The sequence below is a fragment of the Microcaecilia unicolor genome, chromosome 9, assembly GCF_901765095.1.
Source record: "Microcaecilia unicolor chromosome 9, aMicUni1.1, whole genome shotgun sequence".
Classification (NCBI taxonomy): domain Eukaryota; kingdom Metazoa; phylum Chordata; class Amphibia; order Gymnophiona; family Siphonopidae; genus Microcaecilia; species Microcaecilia unicolor.
The window spans coordinates 163,840,201-163,865,652 of record NC_044039.1 but is presented as its reverse complement, the minus strand read 5'-3'; the positions used below and the strand labels follow the sequence as shown (position 1 = coordinate 163,865,652).

Below are 25,452 nucleotides of genomic sequence, written 5' to 3'. Positions count from 1 at the left end.
AAATCTGTGGTAGACCCAGATATAGCTGAGTAGGCAAAACAGCCCTTCCCCATATCAAACTGCCAACTCCAAAACGGCCTTCAACTCCTCCGGTGTGTCCATGAACACTGTTTTACTGTTGTGCATGATGCGCATATGTGCAGGTTATTGCGAAAAAAACTTGATCTCTTTATCAAACAACTGCGAGCAATATAGTAATAGGTGCTTGCGCAGCACCAATATACATGGCGAGAAATCCTGGAATGTCAAGATCTTCAAACCTTGGTATACCACCTACTTATATTGACGAAACTTTTGGTGCAATACTCTGCCTGCTGGATACGAGCCACGTGCGCTTTCCTTGAGCTCTTCCCTTTACTGCGACTGCCTGAGCCTCTGTCAAAACAGGAAGTTAAATCAGAGAGGCGGCCACAGTAAAGAGAAGAGGCGGGTGCTGGGGGCAGGGCAGCTTATGGAAATCGCTGCCAGGTTTGGAACGTGACGAAACAGATAAACGCCACGAATGGATTGGAGGAAGGAAGGGGGAGATGCCACTCCCTGAAGAGTGCCGCCTGAGGCCCCCGCCTCAGGTGGCCTAATGATCGGGCCGCCCCTGTCACACCCAATATTTTGTTGCTTTATCTGATTTTCAGCTGATACATAGACCAGATATTAATGGTTTTTACTGACTGTGGGGGAGTAATGTCAAAATTACAAAAAGGCACCTACTTTATACCTATTTTTATATTTATTATCACCAACAAATATTGTAAACAGACATCATTTCATACTTTATGCCTATTTTTTTAAAGGCAGTTTGAACATGGTACCAAGGTCCCTGAAGCAGTTCATTTTAAAAGAACCATGGTGGACTAGTTTGAATCTCTGAAGTTGGTGGAGTGAGCTTATTATCAAGCTGAGTAAAAACTTTTGGCTACAAAATGTTTTTTGCACATTGTTTGGAATGGCACAGGAATCGCTAGTTTAGTTTAGTAAAAGGGGCTCTATATCTTATCTTTATAAGATTGTCCTTTTCACCTTATAATCCTATATAATAAAAAGCACCTCCAACATTCTGAAGCTGACTCCGTGGCACTGTGGCAGTGTAGGGTTCGTAAGTCTGTAGTTCAGTGTTTCATTGGCTCTTACTGTCAATGAAGAACCAATCAGACAGAACGGAACTTGGAGGAGGGAAGTGGAGTGGATTGAATCTCTAACAAACAATCATATACAGGGAGGTACGAACATCAGCGGAGGCAAGTGCACAGAACGGAAGGGAAGACAAACATTTAATCACTTTGTCACTCACACACATCACACACACACACACACTCAATCACTCTGTGTATCTCTCTCTTACACTGTCTGTAAAACACACTGTCACTCTCAGTCTCTCACATGGGCAACTGTATATTGCATTCTCACGAGTAAGGAGCTCTTCTGATGTGACTGTTAAACTGATTGAAGGGCCTGAACAAGGAAAACTTTTACCACATTGTAACACAGTTTACACAAAAAATATTGTATATAAAGAAATCTTACACATGAATACAACCGTGGAAACATTAATGGCAGGAACTCATTACATTGCTAGTGCCCGTTTCATTGCGTTAAGAAACGGGCCTTTTTTACTAGTATATAAATATTTTTGAGTTTGTTAGAGGGGTTAAGTTTTGCACTTTATATTTTGTAAAGACAACATAGATACTTGCATTATAAATAGGCACCTAGAACTATTCCCAGTAGTGTACAAATTTACACCTTCTTTGAAGAAGCTCCACTTTTGTATGTGTGTGTGTACTCTGTGTATTTATGTACATACTTAATAAATACAGTGTGTATTGTAACTGTGCCTAAACTGTGCCCCGAGAATACCTAATGTAACAGTAGGCACTCGGCATGCCCACTTTTTAATAAGCATAAGAGCCGTTTTCTGCATGTAAAACATGCTTCACATGAGAAAATGCTTTATAACAATTACCCCTTTAGTGTCTATGGAAAAGTATGTAGTATATGTAATAACGTAATCATGGAGAAACTTGAAATATATATGTAATGGATAAATTAAGCATGCTAAACTTTCTTGAAAGGTAAGACATTTTAAAATGCTGCATCTAGAAATGTTATGCCTTATCATAAGAAAACAGAACTAATTTTTCTTTAGAAGCTGTTAATTTTTGACATGTTAAGTGCCGTTGAGTCGGTCAATTCATGGCGAGACTGTGGATACTTATGTTATGTTACACTTTGCTTTTGTTCCCACAGCTAACTTTTAAAGTTCTGTGCGATATCAAAGATTGAATACAATAAATCCAAGAATTACAATTACAATAAATCCAAACGGATAACCTAAGACAAAAAGTTTTGAAAACAGCCAAGTTTTGAAAAGTTACGAATTAACAAATGGTCTGTAATAACTCGTAGTTGACCTGAATTGTGTTCAGTCAAATGGCTAATCATTGATCGATGGCATTCATAGCTACTGTTGTTTTATCAATCCATTGTATTGCAAGTCTTTTTTTTTTTTTTATTGATTGCCAAGCATGATGTCTTTCTTTTATAATTTTTCTCTTCATATGTATGTCCAAAGCATAACTCATCATTTTGTCACTTGAGCTTCAGGGAAAGCTTAGGTATGATCTCCAATACTAATTGATTTGTTTTTTAGGCAGTCCATAGTATATGTGGTATTTTACTTGGATAAGCAGGATATAATTGGCAACATATGGGTGTAATCATCCCTGATGTCCACTCTACCAGACTCCTCAACAGCTTAGAAAGCTCTCTGGGCATGCTGCAGTGTTTTCTTCCCACCCACACATAGCTCCTGTCCATTACTCCATTCAATGGTTCTATTTAAGCTGTAAGGGGAGGTAGGAGGGATTTTGTGGCTGATTTATCCTACTAGCCACAGAGAACCTCTGTTACAGGTAAGTAACTGTACTTTCTGTGGCAGCACCATAATTCAGACGCATCAGATCTCTTCCTGTCTTGCTACTTCACTAGCCAACATTCATATCCATATGATGTTTTTGAAGATGCTATGAATTAAACCAGTCAAATCTAAACTCAATTTTCTCAAATGATAAGGCATTCCATATCATCAAGCTGATCAATCCATAGACTGGTGGGTTGTGTCCATCTACCAGCAGGTGGAGATAGAAAGCAAACTTTTGCCTCCCTATATGTGGTCATGTGCTGCCGGAAACTCCCCAGTATGTTCTCTATCTCAGCAGGTGGTGGTCACACACAGCAGCAGCTCTGGCTAGGCCTCCAAGCCTAATCCTTAGGTTTTGTTGAGGCCTGGGGTTGAGGGCTCTTTTGAGCAAGTGCAAACCTGGTGGTGCCAGGTCCCTCCTTTTCTCCCCCCTCCCGCTGGCTCCGTTTAAAAAAAAAAAAAAAAAAATTTTTAAACGTCTTTAAAGGCGTTTAATTCGACGTTTCTTTAAACGTTCATTGCAGCTACTCACTGGGACACCAGTTCGTTACAGCTCGGAGCGGCAAGCAGGTAATTTTACCTTTTTATAGCGGGCAGGGGGTTCCCCGATTCTTCTCCTCGTGGCAATGGCGTCGGAGGGCGAGGGCGCAAAGGGTCGCTCCCCGGATCGCTGGAGCGCTTCTAGAGGGGATGCGGGGGTTTTACAACCGGATTCGCCCTTGATGGGTGATAGTTTAGTGACCGATGAATGTCCCGGTCGTTCCTCCGGCGTGGCGGTTTTTTCCCGCCATAAACGCCCATCCCCCGCTCCTCGCCTCCGCCATCTTGGCCGGCCACGCGGCTCGGACGGCTTCTTCGGGGCCGCCCTTGAGGTTGGAGACATTAATGCCATGAACGCCCTTAATTTGGGTGACGGCACAAAAGCGGCTAAAGTTAAGCGCCGTTCTTCCCGCGCGGCTCCTTCACGGAGTTTCGCGCCGGACGCCATTTTGGATGCGCAGCATGTCTCTCCCCCGCTATTGCGAGCGCCGGTTGAGAGTGCGTCTAGGGCTGTTGCCCAGGCTGCGGAAGTGCACAGTCTGGGGGGTTTCTCCCCCGAGTTTGTTTTGCTGCTGCATCAGGCTTTCCTCATGCAAAACGCTGCCCCTGCTCCCTCTTCTGATAAAGAGGTTGAGGTTCCCAGAGGTAAACGCCCTCGGGTTGATTTCCAGGCCTTGGAGGACTTTTGTCTCCTCCGATGTAGATGAGGGCAGCGTGTCTGAGGTCTCCCAACGATCCTTTGCGGATTCCTTGGAGGAGATAGATCCCCGCTCGGATGGAGCGGATGACCCCTCTGCAGCGCGGCTTTTTAGCCCAGAGGATTTGCCCAACCTGTTGTTACAGGCCATGGACACTTTGAAGATTTCCTCTCCGGAGGACGTCTCTCCCTCAGCCCCTGTTGGCTCTGCCATTATGCTGGGGACGAAGCGCCCGCCTAGAACCTTCCACGTGCATGATGCCATGCACACCTTAATTGCGGCTCAATGGGATGTCCCGGAAACGAGCCTTAAAGTGGCTAGGGCTATGTCCCGCCTCTATCCTTTGGCTGTGAGTGAACGTGAGGCCTATCTGTGGCCTACCGTGGATTCTTTAATCACTGCGGTGACTAAGAAAACGGCGTTGCCGGTGGAAGGTGGCACGGCCCTAAAGGACGCCCAAGACAGAAGATTGGAGGCGGCCTTAAGGTCGTCCTTGGAGGCAGCTGCTTTAAGTTTGCAGGCCTCAGTTTGCGGCTCCTATGTGGCCAGGGCGTGCCGGACTTTGGTGCAGCGGGCTTCCCCCTCAGATCATTCCTTGAGGGCTGATTGGCCGGCCCTGGAATCGGGCTTAGTCTATTTGGCAGACTTGCTGTATGATGTCTGGAGAGCCTCAGCTAAAGGCATGGCTCAGACAGTCTCTGCGCGGCGGTGGCTTTGGCTGAAACATTGGTCTGCTGACCACGCCTCTAAATCCCGCCTGGCTAGATTGCCTTTTAAAGGCAAGCTGCTCTTTGGGGTCGAGCTGGACAAAATCGTGACCGATCTCGGCACGTCTAAGGGCAAGAAATTACCAGAGGTCAGGGCTCGGGTTAGTACTCGTCCCGATACCTCCATACCGCCCGGGCAAGTCGGGTTCCTCTGCCTCCTCTTCCTTCAAGAGGAATTTCTCCCCCAAGCAGCATTCCTTTCGCAGAGACCGCCGTCCCGGAGGTGCTCCCTCCGGTCCTCCCCCAGGGTCTCGTACCCAATGACGGGGCCTTGGTCCACGCCCCAGTGCAGATTGGAGGACGGCTGTCCTCGTTTCTGGGCGAGTGGACCACTATAACTTCAGATGCGTGGGTGCTGGAAGTCATCAGAGACGGCTACAAGCTAGAGTTCTGCCAACCCTTAAGAGACGGGTTTGTACTCTCTCCCTGCAAGTCTCCGGTCAAGCTGTGGTAGTGCAGCAGACCTTGGACAACCTGATCCGCCTGGGTGCGGTCGTTCCGGTGCCAAAAAATCAGATTGGCAAGGGACGTTACTCCATTTCCTTTGTGGTTCCAAAGAAAGGAGGTTCTGTCCGGCCTATCCTCGACCTCAAAGGGGTCAATCGGGCCTGGAAAGTGAGGCACTTTCGCATGGAGACTCTCCGCTCTGTTATAGCGGCAGTGAAGGCAGGAGAGTTCTTGGCTTCCTTGGACATCAAGGAAGCGTACCTGCATATTCCCATCTGGCCTCCTCTCCAACGCTTTCTGCGTTTTACAGTCCTGAGACGACACTTCCAGTTCAGAGCCCTCCCTTTCGGGTTGGCTACTGCTCCGCGGACCTTTTCCAAAGTAATGGGGGTCATAGCGGCCTTCCTGCTAAAGGAAGGAGTACAAGTCCATCCTTATCTGGACGACTGGTTGATCCGAGCCCCCTCTTATGCAGAGTGCGGCAAAGCTATGGACCGGGTAGTTGCTCTTTTGAGCTCCCTGGGATGGATCATCAACTGGAAGAAGAGCCAGCTGCGCCCGACTCAGTCCCTGGTGTATCTGGGAGTTCGATTCGACACCCAAGTGGGCAGAGTGTTCCTGCCAGACAATCGGATTGTCAAGCTTCAGGCTCAAGTGGACTAGTTCCTAGTAGCCTCTCCTATTCGGGCTTGGGACTACGTGCAGCTGTTGGGCTCTATGACGGCCACGATGGAAGTAGTGCCCTGGGCCAGGGCTCATATGAGACCACTACAGCTATCTCTGCTGCTGCGCTGGACTCCGATGTCGGAGGATTATGCTGTGCGCCTTCCCGTGGACCCAGCAGTGCGCAAGGCGCTGAGCTGGTGGACGCAGACAGACAAGTTGTCTGCAGGATTGCCTCTGGTGACCCCGGAGTGGATTGTCGTCACGACAGACGCCTCTTTGATGGGCTGGGGAGCCCACTGCTTGGGAAGGACAGCGCAGGGGCTCTAGTCTCCTGCAGAGGCAAGTGGTCTATCAACCTCCTGGAACTCAGAGCCATTCGGTTGGTGTTATTGGAGTTCATCCCGGTACTGGTGTTGAAGCCTGTACGGGTCCTGTCGGACAATGCCATGGCTGTGGCCTATATCAACCGCCAGGGAGGTACCAGAGCGCCCCTCTAGCCAAGGAGGCTATGAGTCTTTGCCAGTGGGCGGAAGCGAACCTGGAGCAGCTTTCAGCGGCCCACATTGCCGGAGTCATGAATGTCAAGGCGGACTTCTCAGTCGCCATACCTTGGAGCCCGGAGAGTGGCAACTATCTGCTCAGGCGTTCTTGGACATCACGAAGCGCTGGGGCCAGCCGAGCCTAGATCTGATGGCGTCATCGGCCAATGGCCAAGTGCCGCGCTTTTTCAGCAGAGGACGGGACCCTCGATCCCTGGGAGTAGATGCTCTTCTCCAACAGTGGCCGACACAAGAGCTCCTCTATGTGTTCCCGCCCTGGCCCATGTTGGGCAGGGTGCTAGACCGGGTGGCAAAGCATCCCGGCAGGGTAATCCTGGTGGGTCCGGATTGGCCCAGACGTCCCTGGTATGCGGACTTGTTCAGGCTCTCAGTCGACGATCCTCTGCGGCTGTCAGTGGAGCAGGGCCTGTTACATCAGGGTCCCGTGGTGATGGAGGATCCCTCTCCCTTTGGTCTTACGGCCTGGCTCTTGAGCGGCAGCGTCTGAGGAAGAAGGGCTTCTCAGACAAGGTCATCGCCACTATGCTGAGAGCGAGGAAGCGCTCTACTTCTACTGCTTACGCCAGGGTTTGGCGTATCTTTGCAGCATGGTGTGAAGCAGGCTCACTTTCTCCCTTCACTGCTCCAATTTCTTCAGTGTTGGCGTTCCTGCAAGAAGGTCTGGAGAAAGGCCTGTCGCTCAGTTCCCTTAAAGTCCAGGTAGCGGCTCTGGCTTGCTTCAGGGGCCGCCTGAAGGGTGCTTCCCTGGCTTCGCAGCCAGATGTGGTGCGCTTTCTCAAGGGAGTTAATCACCTGCGCCCTCCTCTGCACTCAGTGGTGCCTGCGTGGAATCTCAACCTGGTGCTAAGAGCATTGCAGAAGCCGCCTTTGGAACCCTTGTCGAGGGCATCTCTGAAAGACCTGACGTTGAAAGCAGTCTTTTTGGTGGCTATCACTTCAGACAGAAGAGTTTCCGAGCTCCAGGCGCTCTCATGTCGAGAGCCTTTTCTGCAGTTCACTGAGGCAGGAGTGACTATTCGCACAGTGCCTTCCTTCCTGCCCAAGATTGGTTCTCGCTTCCATGTGAATCAGCAGCTCTGTCTCCCTTCCTTTCGTAGGGAGGACTACCCAGAGGAGTACTCCGCTCTTGAATATCTGGATGTGAGACGAGTCATCATCAGATACTTGGAAGTGACCAATGATTTCCGGAAATCGGATCATCTGTTTGTCCTGTTTGCAGGTCCTCGTAAGGGTCTGCAGGCTGCTAAGCCTACAGTGGCAAGATGGGTCCAGGAAGCCATTGCAGCGGCTTATGTGGCCGCGGGGAAGGTGCCGCCTATCCAGCTGAAGGCTCACTCCACGAGAGCTCAGGCGGCCTCGATGGCAGAGGCCGGATCCGTCTCCTTGGAAGAGATATGCAAGGCGGCAACGTGGGCTTCGGCTCATACATTCTCCAAGCATTACCGTTTGACTGTGGCTGCACGGGCGGAGGCCCGGTTTGGAGCTTCAGTGTTGAGGTCAGGGATTTCTATGTCCCGCCCTGGGTGAGTACTGCTTCGGTACATCCCACCAGTCTATGGATTGATCAGCTTGATGATATGGAAGGTAAAATTATGTATAATCATACCTGATAATTTTCTTTCCATTAATCATAGCTGATCAATCCATAGCCCCTCCCAGATATCTGTACTGTTTATATTCTGGTTGAATTTTAGGTTCAAGTTTAGCCTTCAGTTACTTCAGGAGGACTTCGTGTTCAAGTTCTTCTTTCACTTGGATTCTTCAAGAGTTGAGACGACTTTGTGTTACAGTGAGCTGCTGCATTCCTCTCCCCTCCGTTTTACGGGGCTGGATTGAGACATAAATTCTGCCGGCACTCCCTCCCGCTTCGTGCGGCTGTAGGGCAGCTTTGTACCCCTCCCGCTTCGGCGGTGCTAGGGTCAGTCAGCTCCTCCCGCGGTTGCGGTTGCAGGATAAGCCAGATCCCCCCGCATCGGCGGGTGTGGTGTCCCTCCCCCGCTCCGCGGGGATGAGCTGGACGGATTCCCCTCCCCCACTTGTGTGGGGATGAGCTGGGTTAATTCCCCTCCCCCGTTTCGGCGGTGGTGAGCTGGGCAGAGTGTCCCTTCGTGGGTGTAATTCTCTAAGTGCTGAGTCCTGTGGATGGAGCTTTGATATCGACATACTGAGGAGTTTCCGGCAGCACATGACCACATATAGGGAGGCAAAAGTTTGCTCTCTATCTCCACCTGCTGGTAGATGGACACAACCCACCAGTCTATGGATTGATCAGCTATGATTAATGGAAAGAAAATTATCAGGTATGATTATACATAATTTTACCTTTAAAAATAGCTGCATCTTGAAATGTTATTCCTTTTACCATAAGAAACAACTGATTTGTCATTACAAGCTGTTAATTTCTGACATAGACCATGTCTTTATTGAGCAATGCCTTTTTTTCCCCCATCTTTTCAGGCATTGGGAGGGTTGCTGCTACATCTTTAGGAAACTTAACAAACCATAATGCTGAAGATTTGCCACTTCCTCATGGCTGGTCAGTAGACTGGACTATTAGAGGAAGGAAATACTATATAGATCATAACACTAATACAACTCACTGGAGCCATCCACTTGAACGAGAAGGACTGCCTCCTGGCTGGGAAAGAGTTGAATCTGCTGAATTTGGAGTGTATTACGTCGATCACATCAATAAAAGAGCTCAGTACAAGCATCCCTGTGCTCCTAGGTACAGTATTGGTGCTTTGAGTTTTTTCTGTTTTCTTTCATCTGACTAGATCTTTGAATATTTGTAAAAGCTTTTTAAGCAGAAACAATTCTAACTTTTCCTATTAAGAAAATGTTAATACATGGTTTTCTTAATTTATGTTAAACTGTTGCATAGCAGAATATGTTTAGCCAAAAAGAAGCCGAATGTCCTGTTTGAGTAACTTATTTTTTAGGGACCATCCCTCTTCCTTTTTGTTCGAAATCTAATAGAAGTAAAAAGTTGAGTTGTTCTGCTCCTTGGTGATGTGCTGTTCATCCTTTTTTTTAAAACTTACAAACTTGAAAGGGAAATGTGACTTTTGGGTGAGTGATTTGGATAACATTTGGTTAAGTGGCTGCTGATCTTGGAAACCAGTGGAAAGAATTTGGGATAAACATGTTCATTAGAATAATTATTCCTGGCCCCAAGCACTAGCACACCTTAAATGTAATAAAATATTGTATCCAGATACCTCTTGAAACCCATATATCAAAAGCAGCCCAAACCACCAGGGTATGTGAATTAAACATGCACAGCATAGAAACCCAGTGTTCTATCGATTCTCTGTTATCACTATGTTGTAAGAGCTATAATATCAAAGGGACGAGCAGAAAATCACACTGCCATCCAGCTCAGTTCTGTGGATACATGTTGACAATCAACTGTCGGTGATGCCACAGTTAATACCTTGGTTAAAAGGTCTTTCCTTCTATTTAAAAAAAATTAAAAAGAGGAAGTATTTTGACTTGCCATCAAGCATTATTGCCATCTAAATTAGATTATAATACTCTGTGTATTTATACAGGCTATTCCAAGGCTATCCTAAAAAATATAAATTGTTTAGAACACTGCAGTTAGGCAAGTAAAGTCCTGATTAAGGGCCCTTTTACTAAAGTGTGGTAAAAGTTTGCAAGCCTGTGTGGTAACTGTTGGAGTATTTCCCAGCATCTTCCCATACAATTACCACACAGCAAAAATAGTTACCACTTGATGTTTAGGAGGCAGTAAGTTCAGCCATGCTATCTGAAACAGTGATAGCACATGATAAGTTTAGCGTGTGTTAACTGCAGTGCAGTCTGTGCTGATTTCCTGTCCCATAAAAGGGTGTGCAGTTAATGTGTGAATTAGTACGCACTCTCATGCAGTGCACTAATGGTTACCGCAGCCGAGAAACTAACAGTTACGACATCCTAAGTCATATGTTAACAGCTTAGCATACTTAAATAGAAGGACCCTAACCAGCTTATTTTCGAAAGAGAAGGCCAGCCATCTTCCGACACAAATCGGGAGATGGCCGGCCATCTCCCAAGGCCGGCGAAATCGGCATAATCGAAAGCCAATTTTGGCCGGCCTCAACTGTAGTCCGTCGCGGAGCCGGCCAAACTTCAAGGGGGCGTGTTGGCAAGGTACAGAAAGCGGACGGGGGCGTGGTATGAGATGGCCGGCTTCGCCCAATAATGGAAAAAGAAAGCCGGCCCTGACGAGCATTTGGCCGACTTTACTTGGTCCCTTATTTTCAGGTTCAAGTCCCAAAAAAGTGCCCGAACTGACCAGATGACCACCGGAGGGAATCGGGGATGACCTCCCCTGACTCCCCCAGTGGTCACTAACCCCCTCCCACCCTCTTAAAAAATAACTTTAAAAACTTTTTTTGCCAGCCTCAAATGTCATACCCAGCTTCCTGACATCAGTATGCAGGTCCCTGGAGCAGTTTTTAGTGGGTGCAGTGCACTTCAGGCAGGTGGACCCAGGCCCATCCCCCCCTACGTGTTACACTTGTGGTGGTAAATGGGAGCCCTCCAAACCCCCCCAAAAACCCACATGTAGTTGCCCCCCTTCACCCATAAGGGCTATTGTAATGGTGTAGAGTTGTGAGGAGTGGGATTTGGGGGGCTCAGCACACAAGGTAAGGGAGCTGTGCACCTGGGAGCTATTTTAATGTTTTTGTTTTTTTTTATTTTTAGAAGTGCCCCCTAGGGTGCCCGGTTGGTGTCCTGGCATGTCAGGGGGACCATTGCACTACAAATGCTGGCTCCTCCCACGATCAAATGCCTTGGATTTGGCCGGGTTTGAGATGGCTGACCTCAGTTTCCATTATCGGCAAAAACTGAGGCCAGCCATCTTGTTCGAAAATACGGTTGGCCCCGCCCCTTCAGGGCGCCGTCCTCGGAGATGGGTGCCCTTAGAGATGGCCAGCCCCGTTCGAAAATGCCCCTCCACATGTTTCAAAATTTAGCCTTAAAGAGCAAGCCTCCTGTCGCAGCCTGATAAGAGACTATCCATTGATGGATTTTCCAATTCTAGCCGACAAAAGAACGGAAGCCCTCACCTCACAGTCACAAAGACACAGCAAGGTGACTGAAAAGATAGTCGGACAATGTTCCAAAGATCTAAAGATTTATTAACATCCACGACTCAACACGAGCCATGTTTCAGTCAATCAGGCCTGCCTTGGGAGTCTTCTAAGGGATGTCAACTTGATACAATAACTTGCAGGTTTATAAAGAAATGTTATGACCCGGTAGAAGTGAGCCCCTGTGCCCCGACTGAGCACGGCAGAGATGGAGTGACGCCGCACTCGGTCAGGCAGCCAGACAACCCCTAGCTTCACCTGGGAAGCGACCACCGTTCACCAAGAGTTGAGCTCCCAGCTGCAGGTGGCCACCAGGACTTCTGGAACCGGCAGGGTTGCACAGCCGCTGACCAGGCTGACAGGCAAGCAGATACAGCCCAATAGCCAAGTAATCCGTAGGGCAAAGAATAGTCAAACCAGTCCAAGGTCCAGGCAGGCAGCAAACAATCGAGGTCAGGAAAACAAGCCGAGGTCTGGTACACAGGAATACAGGAACTGAGGAAAGCCAGTGAACAGAACTCCGGTGTGGACCTCTGAGACAAATGAGGCCGAAGCAACGAAGGACTGAAGGCAGGGCCTTAAGTAGTGGAGGAATTAGGCTCAAGCATGTGCAGCTGATTCAAGATGGCTGCCCCCATCAGCAGAGGCACCTACGTTCAAATATGGGCTTCCTTCCTGACCTTGTTACTCCAAGACGGCTTCCCAGGACCTGATCTAGCCAAGATGGCTGCGGCCATTGATCCAACCCAGATGACAGTTGCCAGAAATAGGAAACAGAAACAGACCCTCCTTCCTTCCTGAAGCTAACCAACACCAAGATGGACGGCTATCTTCGCCGGGCCACGACTCGCCGGCGAATCGGCCACACAGGCCTGGCACAAGGTGAGGGATGTAACAGAAATCAGCAAACAGAGCAGATATTCAAACTACTCTCAGCAGAAGCAGTGTCTTGCCAAAAATGGGTTTAAGAATAAGAACTCGACTCAAAGGGACACCTCAGATCAGGGCTTTTTTTGAGGATGTACTTGGGAGTATTGAGTTCCAGTACCTTTTCCATTGTCTGCTAAATTTGACCCATGGTCCCCAAGTTTTAATGAAAGAGCTCAGGCTCTACACACCAATTCTGCCTTTCATAGATTCTGTGACTGGTTGCAAGGGGCCTTGCAATTGTCGGGTGGGTCCCTCAGTGATCACCCCACCCCTGAAGTGTGGCCTGGCATTTGAGTACCAGCACCTTTTTCACTAGAAAAAATGCACTGCCTCAGATAATCTTCACACTTCTTACGCAGAATCTGTATCCATCCAGTGCCAGGGTATGTGTGGTTCCCAGCATTGAATGTCTGGATATTGGCAGTCACTCGGAAGTTAACTGGGCACCAGCTGATATTCAAACCAGTGCCCAATTAACTTCAGCACATAAAGTTAAGACAGCCTTTTTGCTGTCCTAACTTTATCTGGTTACTTAGCCAGTTAGCGGAATGAAAATCACAACTAACCGGCTAAGTAGGCGCTCTGCCTCTGGTCTGCCCCCTAACCTAACTGGTTAAGAAATGACCAGTTAGCAGCGATATTTAGCAGCACTAACCAGTTAGGTGCCGCTGAATATCAGGTTCCGGGTCGCTCAGTGGTGTTAAACCCTTTTGATCTTATTTATTTAAATTACTGTATATGTAATAGAGGTGCTTTAAAAAAATCATAGTGAAAATCCTTAGGCTTCTTACTCAAGGTACAATCCGGAGATGTTGAATTTCAGTTGAGTGGAGCAAATGTATTTTTATGTGCTTTGATTTCAGAAGAGAACAAATTGTGCGGTTTTCCTGAAATGTATAGTGCCCAGTTGTTATTTGGTTTTGTTTTAATGCTGCTTTATAAAGAACATTTTTTGAAGTGTAAAATATTAAGAGTAAGAGATTTAAGAGGAGCATTTTTGATATGACATCTAAATCTGATTTTGAACGTTTTTCACAAAAGTCCAAAAATCCAGTAGCGAACATAGCCATTTTCAAACCAGAAAAAGTCCAACTTTTTGTTTCAAAAATGACCATTTTCTAGCTCAGTGCATCTGTCTTTTAGGACCATTTTTGGGAGGAAAAAAAAGTCCAAGTGAAAAACGCGCAAAAACAAGCCATTGGGATGTATTGGGGGGACCAGCATTCTTAGTAGACTGGCCATACAGACATTCCAGCAGAGCAGCGGGGCACCCTAGGGGACTTCACATAAAATGTCCCAGGTACATATCTCACCATTACCCCCTTATATTGTATGGTGAACCCTCAAAAACCTACTGTACCCAACTGTACACCAGCACAATAGCCCTTATGCCTGCAGGTGTCACCCCTATGTAATACATTAGGTTTTTGGTGTATTTTGGAGGGCTCACACTTTCCCCCGTAAGTGTACCAGTTAGAGTGGGATATGGGCCTGGGTCCCCTTCTCTAGAGTCCACTGCACTGACCCCTAGGCTACTCCAAAGACCTGCTTGCTACTGTAATAGGCCTGGCCATAACATCTGAAGCTGTCATAGAGGTTGGTATGTACTGTTTCTTTCACATCTTTGGTGGGTGGGAGGGGGAGTAAAAGGGTTTATACCTCCATTGGTGATTTGGTCATTTAGGGCACCTTTTAGTCATTTAGCTGTGATTGAAACAGGTCTAGCCAAAAAGTCTTAATTTTGGCCGTAGATGTTTTCATTTTGTTCCATGATTGCAGAAAAACATCTGTCTTTTGGTGCCAACTATGTCCCACCTAACACGCCCTGTTGAAATTTGTATGAACTGTTGAGCAAAGTTGGGATGTCAGACATTGCAACTTGATGTTTTTTTGGGGAAAAAAAGTCCTCCTACTACATTTTTTGGACATTTTTCTCTTTTGAAAATGAGCCCCTATAGTTTTCATATATAAACAGAATAAGAGTATATATTTTTGAAATAGTTATGGTAGGTTCTTTAACTGTGTGTTTAACCCAACTTTCACATTTAGAATTGAGAGCTTTTGTACCCTTTAAGTGGATTTGTTCATCCATGTCTTAATAGCATGACATTTTATACAGTGTCCCCAGGTATGATCAGCCACCACCTCTTCCTCCTCCGGTGACGTATCAACCCCAGCAAATTGAAAGAAGCCAACCTCTGCTGGTCCCTGCAAATCCATACCACACTGCGGAGATCCCTGACTGGCTACAGGTGTATGCTAGAGCTCCAGTGAAGTGAGCAATTCTGTTCTTTTTCTTTTTCCTATTTCTAAAAGAGGTTTTATATTTAAAAATATCACCTAGTAAAGTATATTTCTGTTTAAGTAATACTATGGAGACACAAGACATTTAGGAAAATGTAATAAAATGAAAACTTGACAGTTTATGGGTACAAATACAAATTATAGGGTATAGCTGAGTGAGAAAATTTAAGATAGCTTTTTATTCTTTCTATTATTTTCAACCGAATGGGAGTTGTAAGGAATTATTCAAAAGGGGTTGAGAGCATCTATCCATCTCTCTGGGGACAAATAACTGTCCAAAAATTTAAGAGAATGGGATGAAACTTGGCATGTGGGAAAAACTGTTAATATATTAAGTTCCAAAATGGGCAAGATTGGAGTAGGGGTTTCATAGAAATAAGCTCCCTCTTCCCCCCCCCCCCCCCCCCCCCCCAATAAAAATGTCCTTTCCAAATAGGGAAGTCGTCCCATCCCCTTATCATTTTCATTGTCCTTCTCTGTACCTTTTCTAATTCCACTATTATCTTTTTTGAGATGCCGTGACCAGAATTGCACACAGTATTCAAAGTGCAGTCGCACCATGGAGCAATACAAAGGCATTATAACTTCCTCGGTTTTATTTTCCATTCCTTTCCTAATAATACCTAACATTCTATTTGCTTTCTTTGCCGCTGCAGCACACTGAACAGAGGGTCTCAAAGTATCATCAACGATGATTCCTAGATCCTTTTCCTGGTCGGTGACTCCTAAGGCGGATCCTTGCATCACGTAGCTATAGTTCAGGTTCCTCTTTCCCACTTGCATCACTTTGCACTTGCTCACATTAAGTATCATCTGCCATTTGGATTCTCAGTCTTGTAAGGTCATCTTGCAATTTTTCACTATCCTCTTGTGATTTAACAACTTTGACTAACTTTGTATTGTCAGGAAATTTAATTACCTTGCTAGTTATGCCCATATCTAGATCATTTATAAATATGTTAAAAAGCAGTGGCCCCAACACAAACCCCTGTGGAACCGCACTATCTACCCTTCTCCGTTGATAATACTGATCATTTAATCCTACTCTGTTTTCTATCTTTTAACCAGTTTTTAATCCCATGATAGAAAATAAGACAAAGAATAATGTAATGCCTCTGTATCGCTCTGTGGTGTGACCACACCTTAAGTATTGTGTGCAGTCCTGTTTGCTGTATCTTAAAAAAAAGATATAGCAGAATTAGAAAAGGTTCAAACAATGGCAACCAAAACGATTAAAGGGATGGAACTCCTCTCGTATGAGGAAAGGCTTGAGAGGTTATGACACTTCAAGTTGGAAAAGAGATGGCTGAGGGAGGATATGATAGAGGTCCACAAAATACAGAGTAGTGTAGAATGGGTAAATGTAAATCAGTTTTTTACTCTTTCAAAAAGTACAAAGACGAAGGGACACTTGAAGAAGTTACATGGTACTGCTTTTAAAACAAGAGAAATATTTTTTCACTCAATGAATAGTTAAGCTGTGGAACTCATTGCTAAAGGGTATGGTATCGGTGGTTAGTGTTTCTGGATAAAGTTTAGACAAGTTCCTGGATGAAGGGTCCATAGTTTGCTTTTAAGATAGACTGCTTGTCCCTGGGATCAGTAGCATGAAACTTGCTACTATTTGGAATTCTGTCAGATATTTGTGACCTGAACTGGCCACTGTTGGAAGCAGGATACTGGACTAGATGTGCCATTGGTCTGACCCAGTATGGCTGTTCATATGTTCGTATAAACCACAATACTCTTGCTGTCCGCATCTAATCTTTGCAAATTCAAAAAAAAATTTTGTTGAGCACTTTTTACATTTGTGTCTCAGGATCTTTCTTGTTGTAGGGATAAGGTCATTCCAGCTGACTTTTGGAAAGAAGCTGATTGTCAGTTTCTTCCTATTTCTTTTACTGACGATAATTTCCTTTAATGTTGGAACTCTATATGCAGAAAGACTCTTGATACTTTATCCCCCATTAATCATAGATTGAAAGTTTGTAGAAATTCAGATTAATGGATTGATCAAGAACTTATGCTTTTAAAATGTTCTTGTACAAGACTAGAGCGATTTGTGAAGACACTTCCCTACTCTAGAAAATAAGTATACTTAATGAACTAAGATCCATGAGTATGGAGCAGCTGGTTCAGGAACCAACAAGAGGGGGAAAATTTATAGATGTAGTCATTAGTGGAGCGCATGATCTGGTGCAGAAGGTAATGGTGCTGGGACTGCTTGATAACAATGATCATAATATGATCAGATTTGAGATCAGCTCTGGAGTAAGTACAATCTATTATGTTAGCATTTAACTTTCAGAAAGGAGAATGATAAAGTGAGAAGAATGGTCAAACAAAAACTTAGAGGATGAGCTGCAGCGGTCAAAACTTTACATCAGATATGGATGCTGTTGAAAAATACCACCCTGGAAACCCAGACCAGACATATTTCACCTGGCATGGTTAAAAAGTGAAGTGAAAGAAGCTATTAGAGTTAAAAGAAAATCCTTCAGAAAATGGAAGAAGGATCCAACAAAGTCATAGGAAACAGCATAAGGAATGGCAAGTCAAATGCAAAGTGCTGATAAGGACGGCAAAGAGAGACTTTGAAAAGAAGTTTTTGTTTGAGGTAAAAACATAGAATAATAACTTTTTTTAGGTATATTAGAAGCAAGCAGATGGCAAGAGAATCAGTTAGACTGCTAGATGACCGTGGGATAAAAGGGGCACTCAGGGAAGACAAGGGCATAGCAGAGAGATTAAATGAATTCTCTGCCTTGGTATTCACTGAAGATATGGGAGAGATACTGGTGCCAGAAATGGTATCCAGTGCTGATGAGTCAGAAAAACTGAAATAAATCTCTGTAAACATGGAAGATATAATGGAGCAATTTGACAAATTGAAGAGTAGCAAATCGCCTGGACCGGATGGTATATATCCAAGAGTACTGATAGAATTGAAAAATGAACTTGCAGAGCTATTGTTAGTAATTTATCTTTAAAATTAAGCATGGGTACGAGAAGATTAGAGGGTGACCAATGTAATTCTGATTTTTAAAAAGGGTTCCAGAGGTGATCCGGGAAATTATAGACCGGTGAGCCTGACATCGGTGCCAGGCAAAATGGTAGAGACTACTATAAAAAAAACAAAATTACAGAACATATAATGAAACATGGATTAATGAGACAAATCCAATATGGATTTAGTCAAAGGAAGTCTTGCCTCACCAATCTACTACATTTCTTTGAAGGGATGAATAAGCATGTGGATAAAGGTAAGCTAGTCAGTATTGTGTATCTGGATTTTCAAAAGGCGTTTGAAAAAGTACCTCATATAGTACTCCTGAGGAAATTAGAGAGTCATGGGATAGGAGGCAATGTCCTATTGTGGATTAAAAACTGGTTAAAAGATAGAAAACAAAGAGTAGGGTTAAATAGTATTTCTGAAAGTGTGTAGGGTTAGGCTGATCTGTATATGCCCTCCCCCACCAGATTCCCCTGAAGAGGTCAAGTGAAATGGAAATAAAGCACATACACAAAATATTATATATATATGAAATAAAAGCAAAGGCCAATGCGAAGCGAACTCCTCAGTCTCTTGAAACGCAGAGATTCTACAGGGCTGGCTCAGAGATACACTTCAGCCTTCTTCTTTTTATTAGTAAGCAATCAATGCCACATCATCATTAGATTCAGGAACCAATCACATGGAAGACATTACTCATTAATCATTACCTTTCTCGTGAAAGTTCAGCGGAATCATGGAAAATTGTTATATCAGAATATGTCAGCAGTTGTCCTTCCAGCATATTAGTAACAATCTGACCTATATTTTATCTCTAATTCAGTGTCAAGTGTCTGGTCAGGCAACAGATCTTAAGTCACTTAATGCTGACAAATCTATGATTTCCCAAAAGCAAGCTGTAATTATTGATCAGGGACACAGTTTCGTGTTCTTTATCACTTTGCTAAACTCAGAAATATGTGTGATGTCTAGCATCTATCCAACATTAGCTCAATGTTCAGTAAATTATTATCATTTTAGTTGGTGTAAGCAGAATCATCTAGCTGCAAGCTTTTTGTTTCATAGTAACATAGTAGATGACGGCAGAAAAAGACCTGCACGGTCATAGTAACATAACATAACATAGTAGATGACGGCAGAGTCTGCCCAACAAGACAACTCATGTGTATACCCTACTTTGATTTGTACCTGTGCTCTTCAGGGCACAGACCGTATAAGTCTGCCCAGCACTATCCCCGCCTCCCACCACCGGCTCTGGCACAGACCGTATAAGTCTGCCCAGCGCTATCCCTGCCTCCCAACCTCCAGTCCCGCCTCCCACCACTGGCTCTGGCACAGACCGTATAAGTCTGCCCAGCACTATCCCCGCCTCCCACCACCGGCTCTGGCACAGACCGTATAAGTCTGCCCAGCGCTATCCCTGCCTCCCAACCTCCAGTCCCGCCTCCCAACCACCAGCTCTGGCACAGACCGTATAAGTCTGGCCAGCACTATCCCCGCCTCCCACCACCGGCTCTGGCACAGACCGTATAAGTCTGCCCAGCGCTATCCCTGCCTCCCAACCTCCAGTCCCGCCTCCCAACCACCGGCTCTGGCACAGACCGTATAAGTCTGCCCAGCACTGTCCCCGCCTCCCACCACCGGCTCTGGCACAGACCGTATAAGTCTGCCCAGCGCTATCCCTGCCTCCCAACCTCCAGTCCCGCCTCCCAACCTCCAGCCCCGCCTCCCACTACCGGCTCTGCTATCCAATCTCGGTTAAGCTCCTGAGGATCCTTTCCTTCTGAACAGGATTCCTTTATGTTTATCCCACGCATGTTTGAATTCAGTTACCGTTTTCCTCTCCACCACCTCCCGCGGGAGGGCATTCCAAGCATCCACCACTCTCTCCGTGAAGAAATACTTAACCCTCCATTGCCCCATGTAAGCCGCATTGAGCCTGCCATGAGTGGGAAAGCGCGGGGTACATTTAATTGTTACATTAAATTCCTGGGCAGCTCTTTATAATCATTTTCAACCCGGACCTGGGGATCTCTATTCTCAGACAGATTTTCTAGACCATCATTCCCAATGGAGAAGGGTAGAGTTCCCCAGGGGCCTGTGCTGGGGCCACTGCTTTTTAACATATTTATAAGTAATCTAGAGGTGGGAATAACTAGTGAGGTAATTAAATTTGCTGATGACATTAAGTTGTTAAATCACAAGAGGATTGTGAAAAATTGTAAGAGGACCTTATGAGACTGGGCATCCTTATGGCAGATGACTTTTAATGTGAACAAGTGCAAAGTGATGCATGTGGGAAAGAAGAACTAAAACCATAGTTACATGAAGCAGAGGCAAGGTTCCACTAGGAGTCGCCACCCAGGAAAAGGATCTAGGTGTCATCGTTGATACATTGAAACCCTCTGCTCAACATGCAGCAGCGGCTAAGAAAGCAATCAGAATGTTAGGAATTATTAGGAAAGGAATGGAAAACAAATCTGAAAATTTTATAATGCTTTTGTATCGCTCCATGGTGCAACTGCACCTCGAATACTGTGTGCAGTTCTGGTCACCGCATCTCAAAAAAGATATAATGGAATTAGAAATGGTACAGAGAAGGGCGATGAAAATGCTAAAGGGGATGGGACGACTTCCGTATGAGGAAAGGCTAAAGCAACTAGGGCTCTTTAGCTTGGAGAAAAGACGGCTGAGGGGAGATATGATAGAAGTCTATAAATAATGAGTGGAGTGGAACGGGTAGACATGAATTGCATGTTTACTTATTCCAAAAATACTAGGGTTAGCGGGCATGCAATGAAGCTCCTAAGTAGTAAATTTTAAAAAAAATTGGAGAAAATATTTCTTCACTCAACTTTTTTTTTTTTTTTTGTTACATTTGTACCCCGCGCTTTCCCACTCATGGCAGGCTCAATGCAGCTTACATGGGGCAATGGAGGGTTAAGTGACTTGCCCGTAGTCACAAGGAGCTGCCTATGCCTGAAGTGGGAATTGAACTCAGTTCCTCAGTTCCCCAGGACCAAAGTCCACCACCCTAACCACTAGGCCACTCCTCCACTCCAACTTGTAATTAAACTCTGGAATTCGTTGCCAGAGAATGTAGTAAAAACAGTTAGCTTAGTGGGTTTAAAATAGGTTTGGATAGCTTCCTAAAAGAAAAGTCCACAAGCCATTATTAAGATGGACTTAGGGAAAATCCACTGTTTATTTCTAGGATAAGCAGCATCAAATGTACTGTTTTGGGATCTTGCCAGGTGTATTGATGTTCTAGTGCTCACTGCAATGTTAAAGATGCTGCCTTTCCTAGGTACACCCTTGTTGTGTGTCTTGTGGATTATTACTAAAAATAATATTTTCATATAGAGGAAGGGGGTGTTAAAAAATGATCGGCCCCGGGTGTCAAATACACTAGGTACGCCACTGGCCTCTCCTTTACAAGGAGACTCTGAATTGTGCGTGTGACCAAAATCACCAAGCAGTTTCTGGGAATGGATGGTCCTGTGATATTTATTTATTATTCTTACATTTTATTGGATGTTCTTATGATCTGGTCCAGAACCTCTGTGGAATTGTCCTAGTCATTTCTAGTAGCTGTCCTTTGCTCCATTTTCCCTTACTGTCAGGTTCAGTATATAATTCCACACATGCCCATATACATCCAACTAGATTGTTTTATCCGTTCTGCTCTGTGTGCATGTTCATTCTGTCTAAACAAGTAAAATATATGTGGTGTGAATGACTGAATTAGAACTAAGCTTTGTGTCGCAAAATATTTATAAATTGGGGTCCCCTAGAAAAAACAAGGTACTTAACTGAATATTGATGATCATTAAATGAACAGTTCTAGAGGGATGGGGCCAAATGTTTGCTGATACATGCTCCCCCAATCCTGGTACTAATGGAAAACTATAACATTTTAAAACCTTTAATATGCATGGTTTCATTATGTAAAAGCCTTTATGTGTTTAAATCACTGAGCACAGAGGCTAACTGGGGGTTCCAGTTGTTTTTACTTGATCCTAAAGATACGACTTCTCATGTACTTTTGAAAACATATCTGTCTGTGTCTGTGTTTTTTTGATCATATATGGACTTGACGTTTTGTTGGGTGTATTCCATTATATGTTTGATTTATTAGTGTAGTGTTTTATATATTATGTGTGTTTTTAATGGAACCCACCTAGTTGAACTAAGATATAAGACAGTTATGTGCAACATTTAATATTATGGTTAAATATACTGGGATCAACAGACATGGAGACCTATTCTTCCTTGCTAAGTTTTCCTTTTATGCTCATGTTCATCTTAGTTATTTATTATAAGTCAGTCTGAGGGTGCCCAGGTTCCTAGCTGGTGGGAGTATAATGCTATGCCGTCAATGCACATTTATATCATGGTGAGCTTTGGAATGACAGTCTGAATATAAACAAAACCCAGTTTGCTCCACATCCTCCTCCTCAAGCTTTTATTACTATTCAGATTCTTTGCAAAGTTCACCATGATGTAAAAATGCATGAACAGCATATTTTCACTTAGACCTCTACAAATTTTAGTAGAGTTTAGGAGGCAGCCTAAAAATGTAAAGAACTAGCCACTCGAATGTGTTACAATTTTGTCCTTAAACCCCCATGCCCCCCCCCCCCCCCAAATATACTATGGCTGTTTTAGGGCCTGAATTACTAAGTCTGTTTTCCTGTTTTATTTCTTTTTATTTATTAGGCTTTATTTACCGCCTTTTTGAAGGAATTCACTCAACAGTAAGAATAGATCAAACATGAGCAATAGACAATTGCAGCAGTAAAAATATTCAAAAAACAATACAAAGTATGGCATGGTATACTATCTACAATGTCAACACAATACGTAATAGAACATTATAATTGATAGCGAAGGGTAAAGCAAAGATGTAACATATAGAAGGGTAAGAAAGTAGAAGAGTTAGGTCTTCCACTCAGCCATCTCTCTCCTCTTCAATCTGTTAAAATTCTGCTGCACGATTAATATTTCACCAAAGTTGCTATGCCCATATCAGCCCTCTTCTGAAGTCACTTCACTGGCTCCCTATCCGTTTCCGTATACAGTTCAAGCTCCTCTTATTGACCTATAAGTGCATTCACTCTGCTGCCCCTCACTACCTCTCCACCCTCATCTCTCCCTACACGCCTTCCCAGGAACTCCGTTCACTAGGCAAATCTCTCCTAATTGTACCCTTCTCCTCCATCGCTAACTCCAGACTCCGTTCCTTTTATCTCGCCGCACTTTATGCCTGGAATAGACTTCCTGAGCCATTACGTCAAGCTCCATCCATGGCCGCCTTCAAATCCGGGCTAAAGGCCTACCTGTTTGATGCTGCTTTTAATTCCTAACCTGTCACCTGCTCGTAACCTTTATCTTGTCTTCCTCTCTTCAATAGTCCCCTTTTCCCTATGTGTCCTATCTGTCTGTCCTACCCTTATCCCTTATTTGTCCTGTCTGTCTGTCTTGATTTAGATTGTAAGCTCTTTTGAGCAGGGACTGCCTTTTCTTCATGTTCAATTGTGAAGCGCTGCGTACGACTGGTAGCGCTGTAGAAATGATTTGTAGTAGTAGTTTGTAGTAAAGTAAGGTGATTGATTTAAAGAAAGTTGCACATGAGGTCAGAGAAATGGTTAAATATCTCAGCTACGGTAGGAGTGGATAAACATGTCCTGCTGCAGTATGTGCAGCCCGAGTCAATCCTTGTGTGAGTGAGACTAACAAGTTAGTTACTGCCATTAAAGGACTAACTGAAGAGCCAAACTTTCACCTGCTTCCTGAAGTAGAGATAGTTGTGTGTTAAGCGCAGCCTTTCAGGCAGTGCATTCCAGAGTGTGGGGGCTACTTCGGAGAAGGCTCACTTGCGGTATCACATCATGTAATGTCTTTTGGAGAGGGTGTGGTTAATGAAAGTCCTTGGGAGGACCTTAGTATCCTCGGCGGTGTGTGGAGGATCATCCTATTTTTCAGGTACTCAGGGCCATTTCCTTTCAGGGCCTTGAAGATCAGACATTGTATGTTTTTCTCAAAAATGTCCAAATAGATATTTTTGAAACCAAGTTTTAGTTGTTTTTCTATGAAGTCCATTCAGATCACAAGGCGGTGTGTCAGGGCATGTTAAGAATGGGATCTGGGTATTCCTAACACGGACATTTTTCTGCCATAATGGAACAAAACAAAAAAACATCCAGGGCTGTAAGTTAGATGTTTTGGTCTAGATCTGTTAACAAACAAACCACAAAAAAGTGCCCTAAATGACCAGATAACTACTGAAGGGGATTAGGGATGACCTTCCCTTACTTTCCCACTGGTCACTATCCCCCTCCTACCCCCAAAATATGATTAAGAACATTACCTACCAGCCTCTAACGTTATACTTGGGTCCATTAGAGCAGCATACAGGTCCCTGGAATAGTCTAGTGGTGAGTGTAGTGCACTGCAGACAGGTGGACCCAGGCCCATACCTCCCCCTACCTGTTACTCTTGTGGTGAAAAGTGTAAGCCCTCCAAAACTCACCAGAAAATCACTGTATCCACATATAGGTGCCCCCTTCACCCATAATGGCTATTGTAGTGGTGTACAGTTGAGGGTAGTGGGTTTTGGGGGGCTCAGCAGCCAGAGGAGCAATGGTTAGATGTGAAACTGGCATCATTTATTTGCAGTCTACTGCAGTGCCCCCTAGGGGCCCCCTTTGCTCTGCTGGGACGTCTGTATGGTCAGTCTACTAAGAATACTGGCGGCTCCTACATCACAACGGCTTGGTTTTGTGCATTTTTAATTGGATTTTTTTTCTGTAAATGGACCAAAAAGAAACGCATAGAGCACAAAAACATCTAACAACTAGCCATTTTCCAAATTAAAAAATAGATGTTTTTCTATTTTGAAAATGGCTATATTCCCCACTTGAATTTTGGATGCTTTTAGCAAAACATGCAGAGTTGAACTTAGACCTATTGAAAATGCCCCTCTGCATGTGTTGGCATAATGGCAAGTTGCTAACCGATGTTTACGCATGGATAAGTATAACTTCCAAAGTGGTAGGTGCTGCTTCACCTTGCTGGGCTGACTGGGGGTCTTTATCTGTTATCATTTACTGTGTCACCTCAATAGCATATATTAAGCCCACATTAGGAGGAAGTCAACTATAGACAACTGTAAAACTGAATGCTCCTGGACCACAGTTAATTGTTGGCTGCCATTAACACCTAATTTGAAATCTTAAGTTGCAGGGCAGGGGTCAGGTTTTCAGGATATGTCTACTGAGTATGCAAGAGAGAAATCTGCACATAATGGAGGTGACACATGCAAATCTAAACCCGACTGGCTGGTTTGTTCCTCAGGACAGGTTTGAGAACCAATAGCATAGGCAGGTGTTTCTCAACCCAGTCCTTGAGAGCCACCCAGCCTGTCATGTTTTCAGGATATACTCAATGACTATGCCCGAGATTTGCATGCACTGGGGAACGGGGTTTGATTCCTACAGCACCTCCTT

The 25,452-nt window shown here is 44.8% G+C and overlaps 1 protein-coding gene across 2 annotated transcripts in view; it reads left to right on the top strand.

The window, feature by feature from the left end:
• Nucleotides 1-25,452, top strand: part of SAV1 (salvador family WW domain containing protein 1) — a 78,604-nt gene that overhangs the window by 39,089 nt on the left and 14,063 nt on the right. For both annotated transcript variants that reach the window (XM_030214028.1, XM_030214027.1), the window contains exons 3-4: nt 9,053-9,323; nt 14,747-14,902. In XM_030214028.1, coding sequence (XP_030069888.1) covers nt 9,053-9,323; nt 14,747-14,902 — 427 coding nt within the window. The remainder of the gene's footprint in view (nt 1-9,052; nt 9,324-14,746; nt 14,903-25,452) is intronic.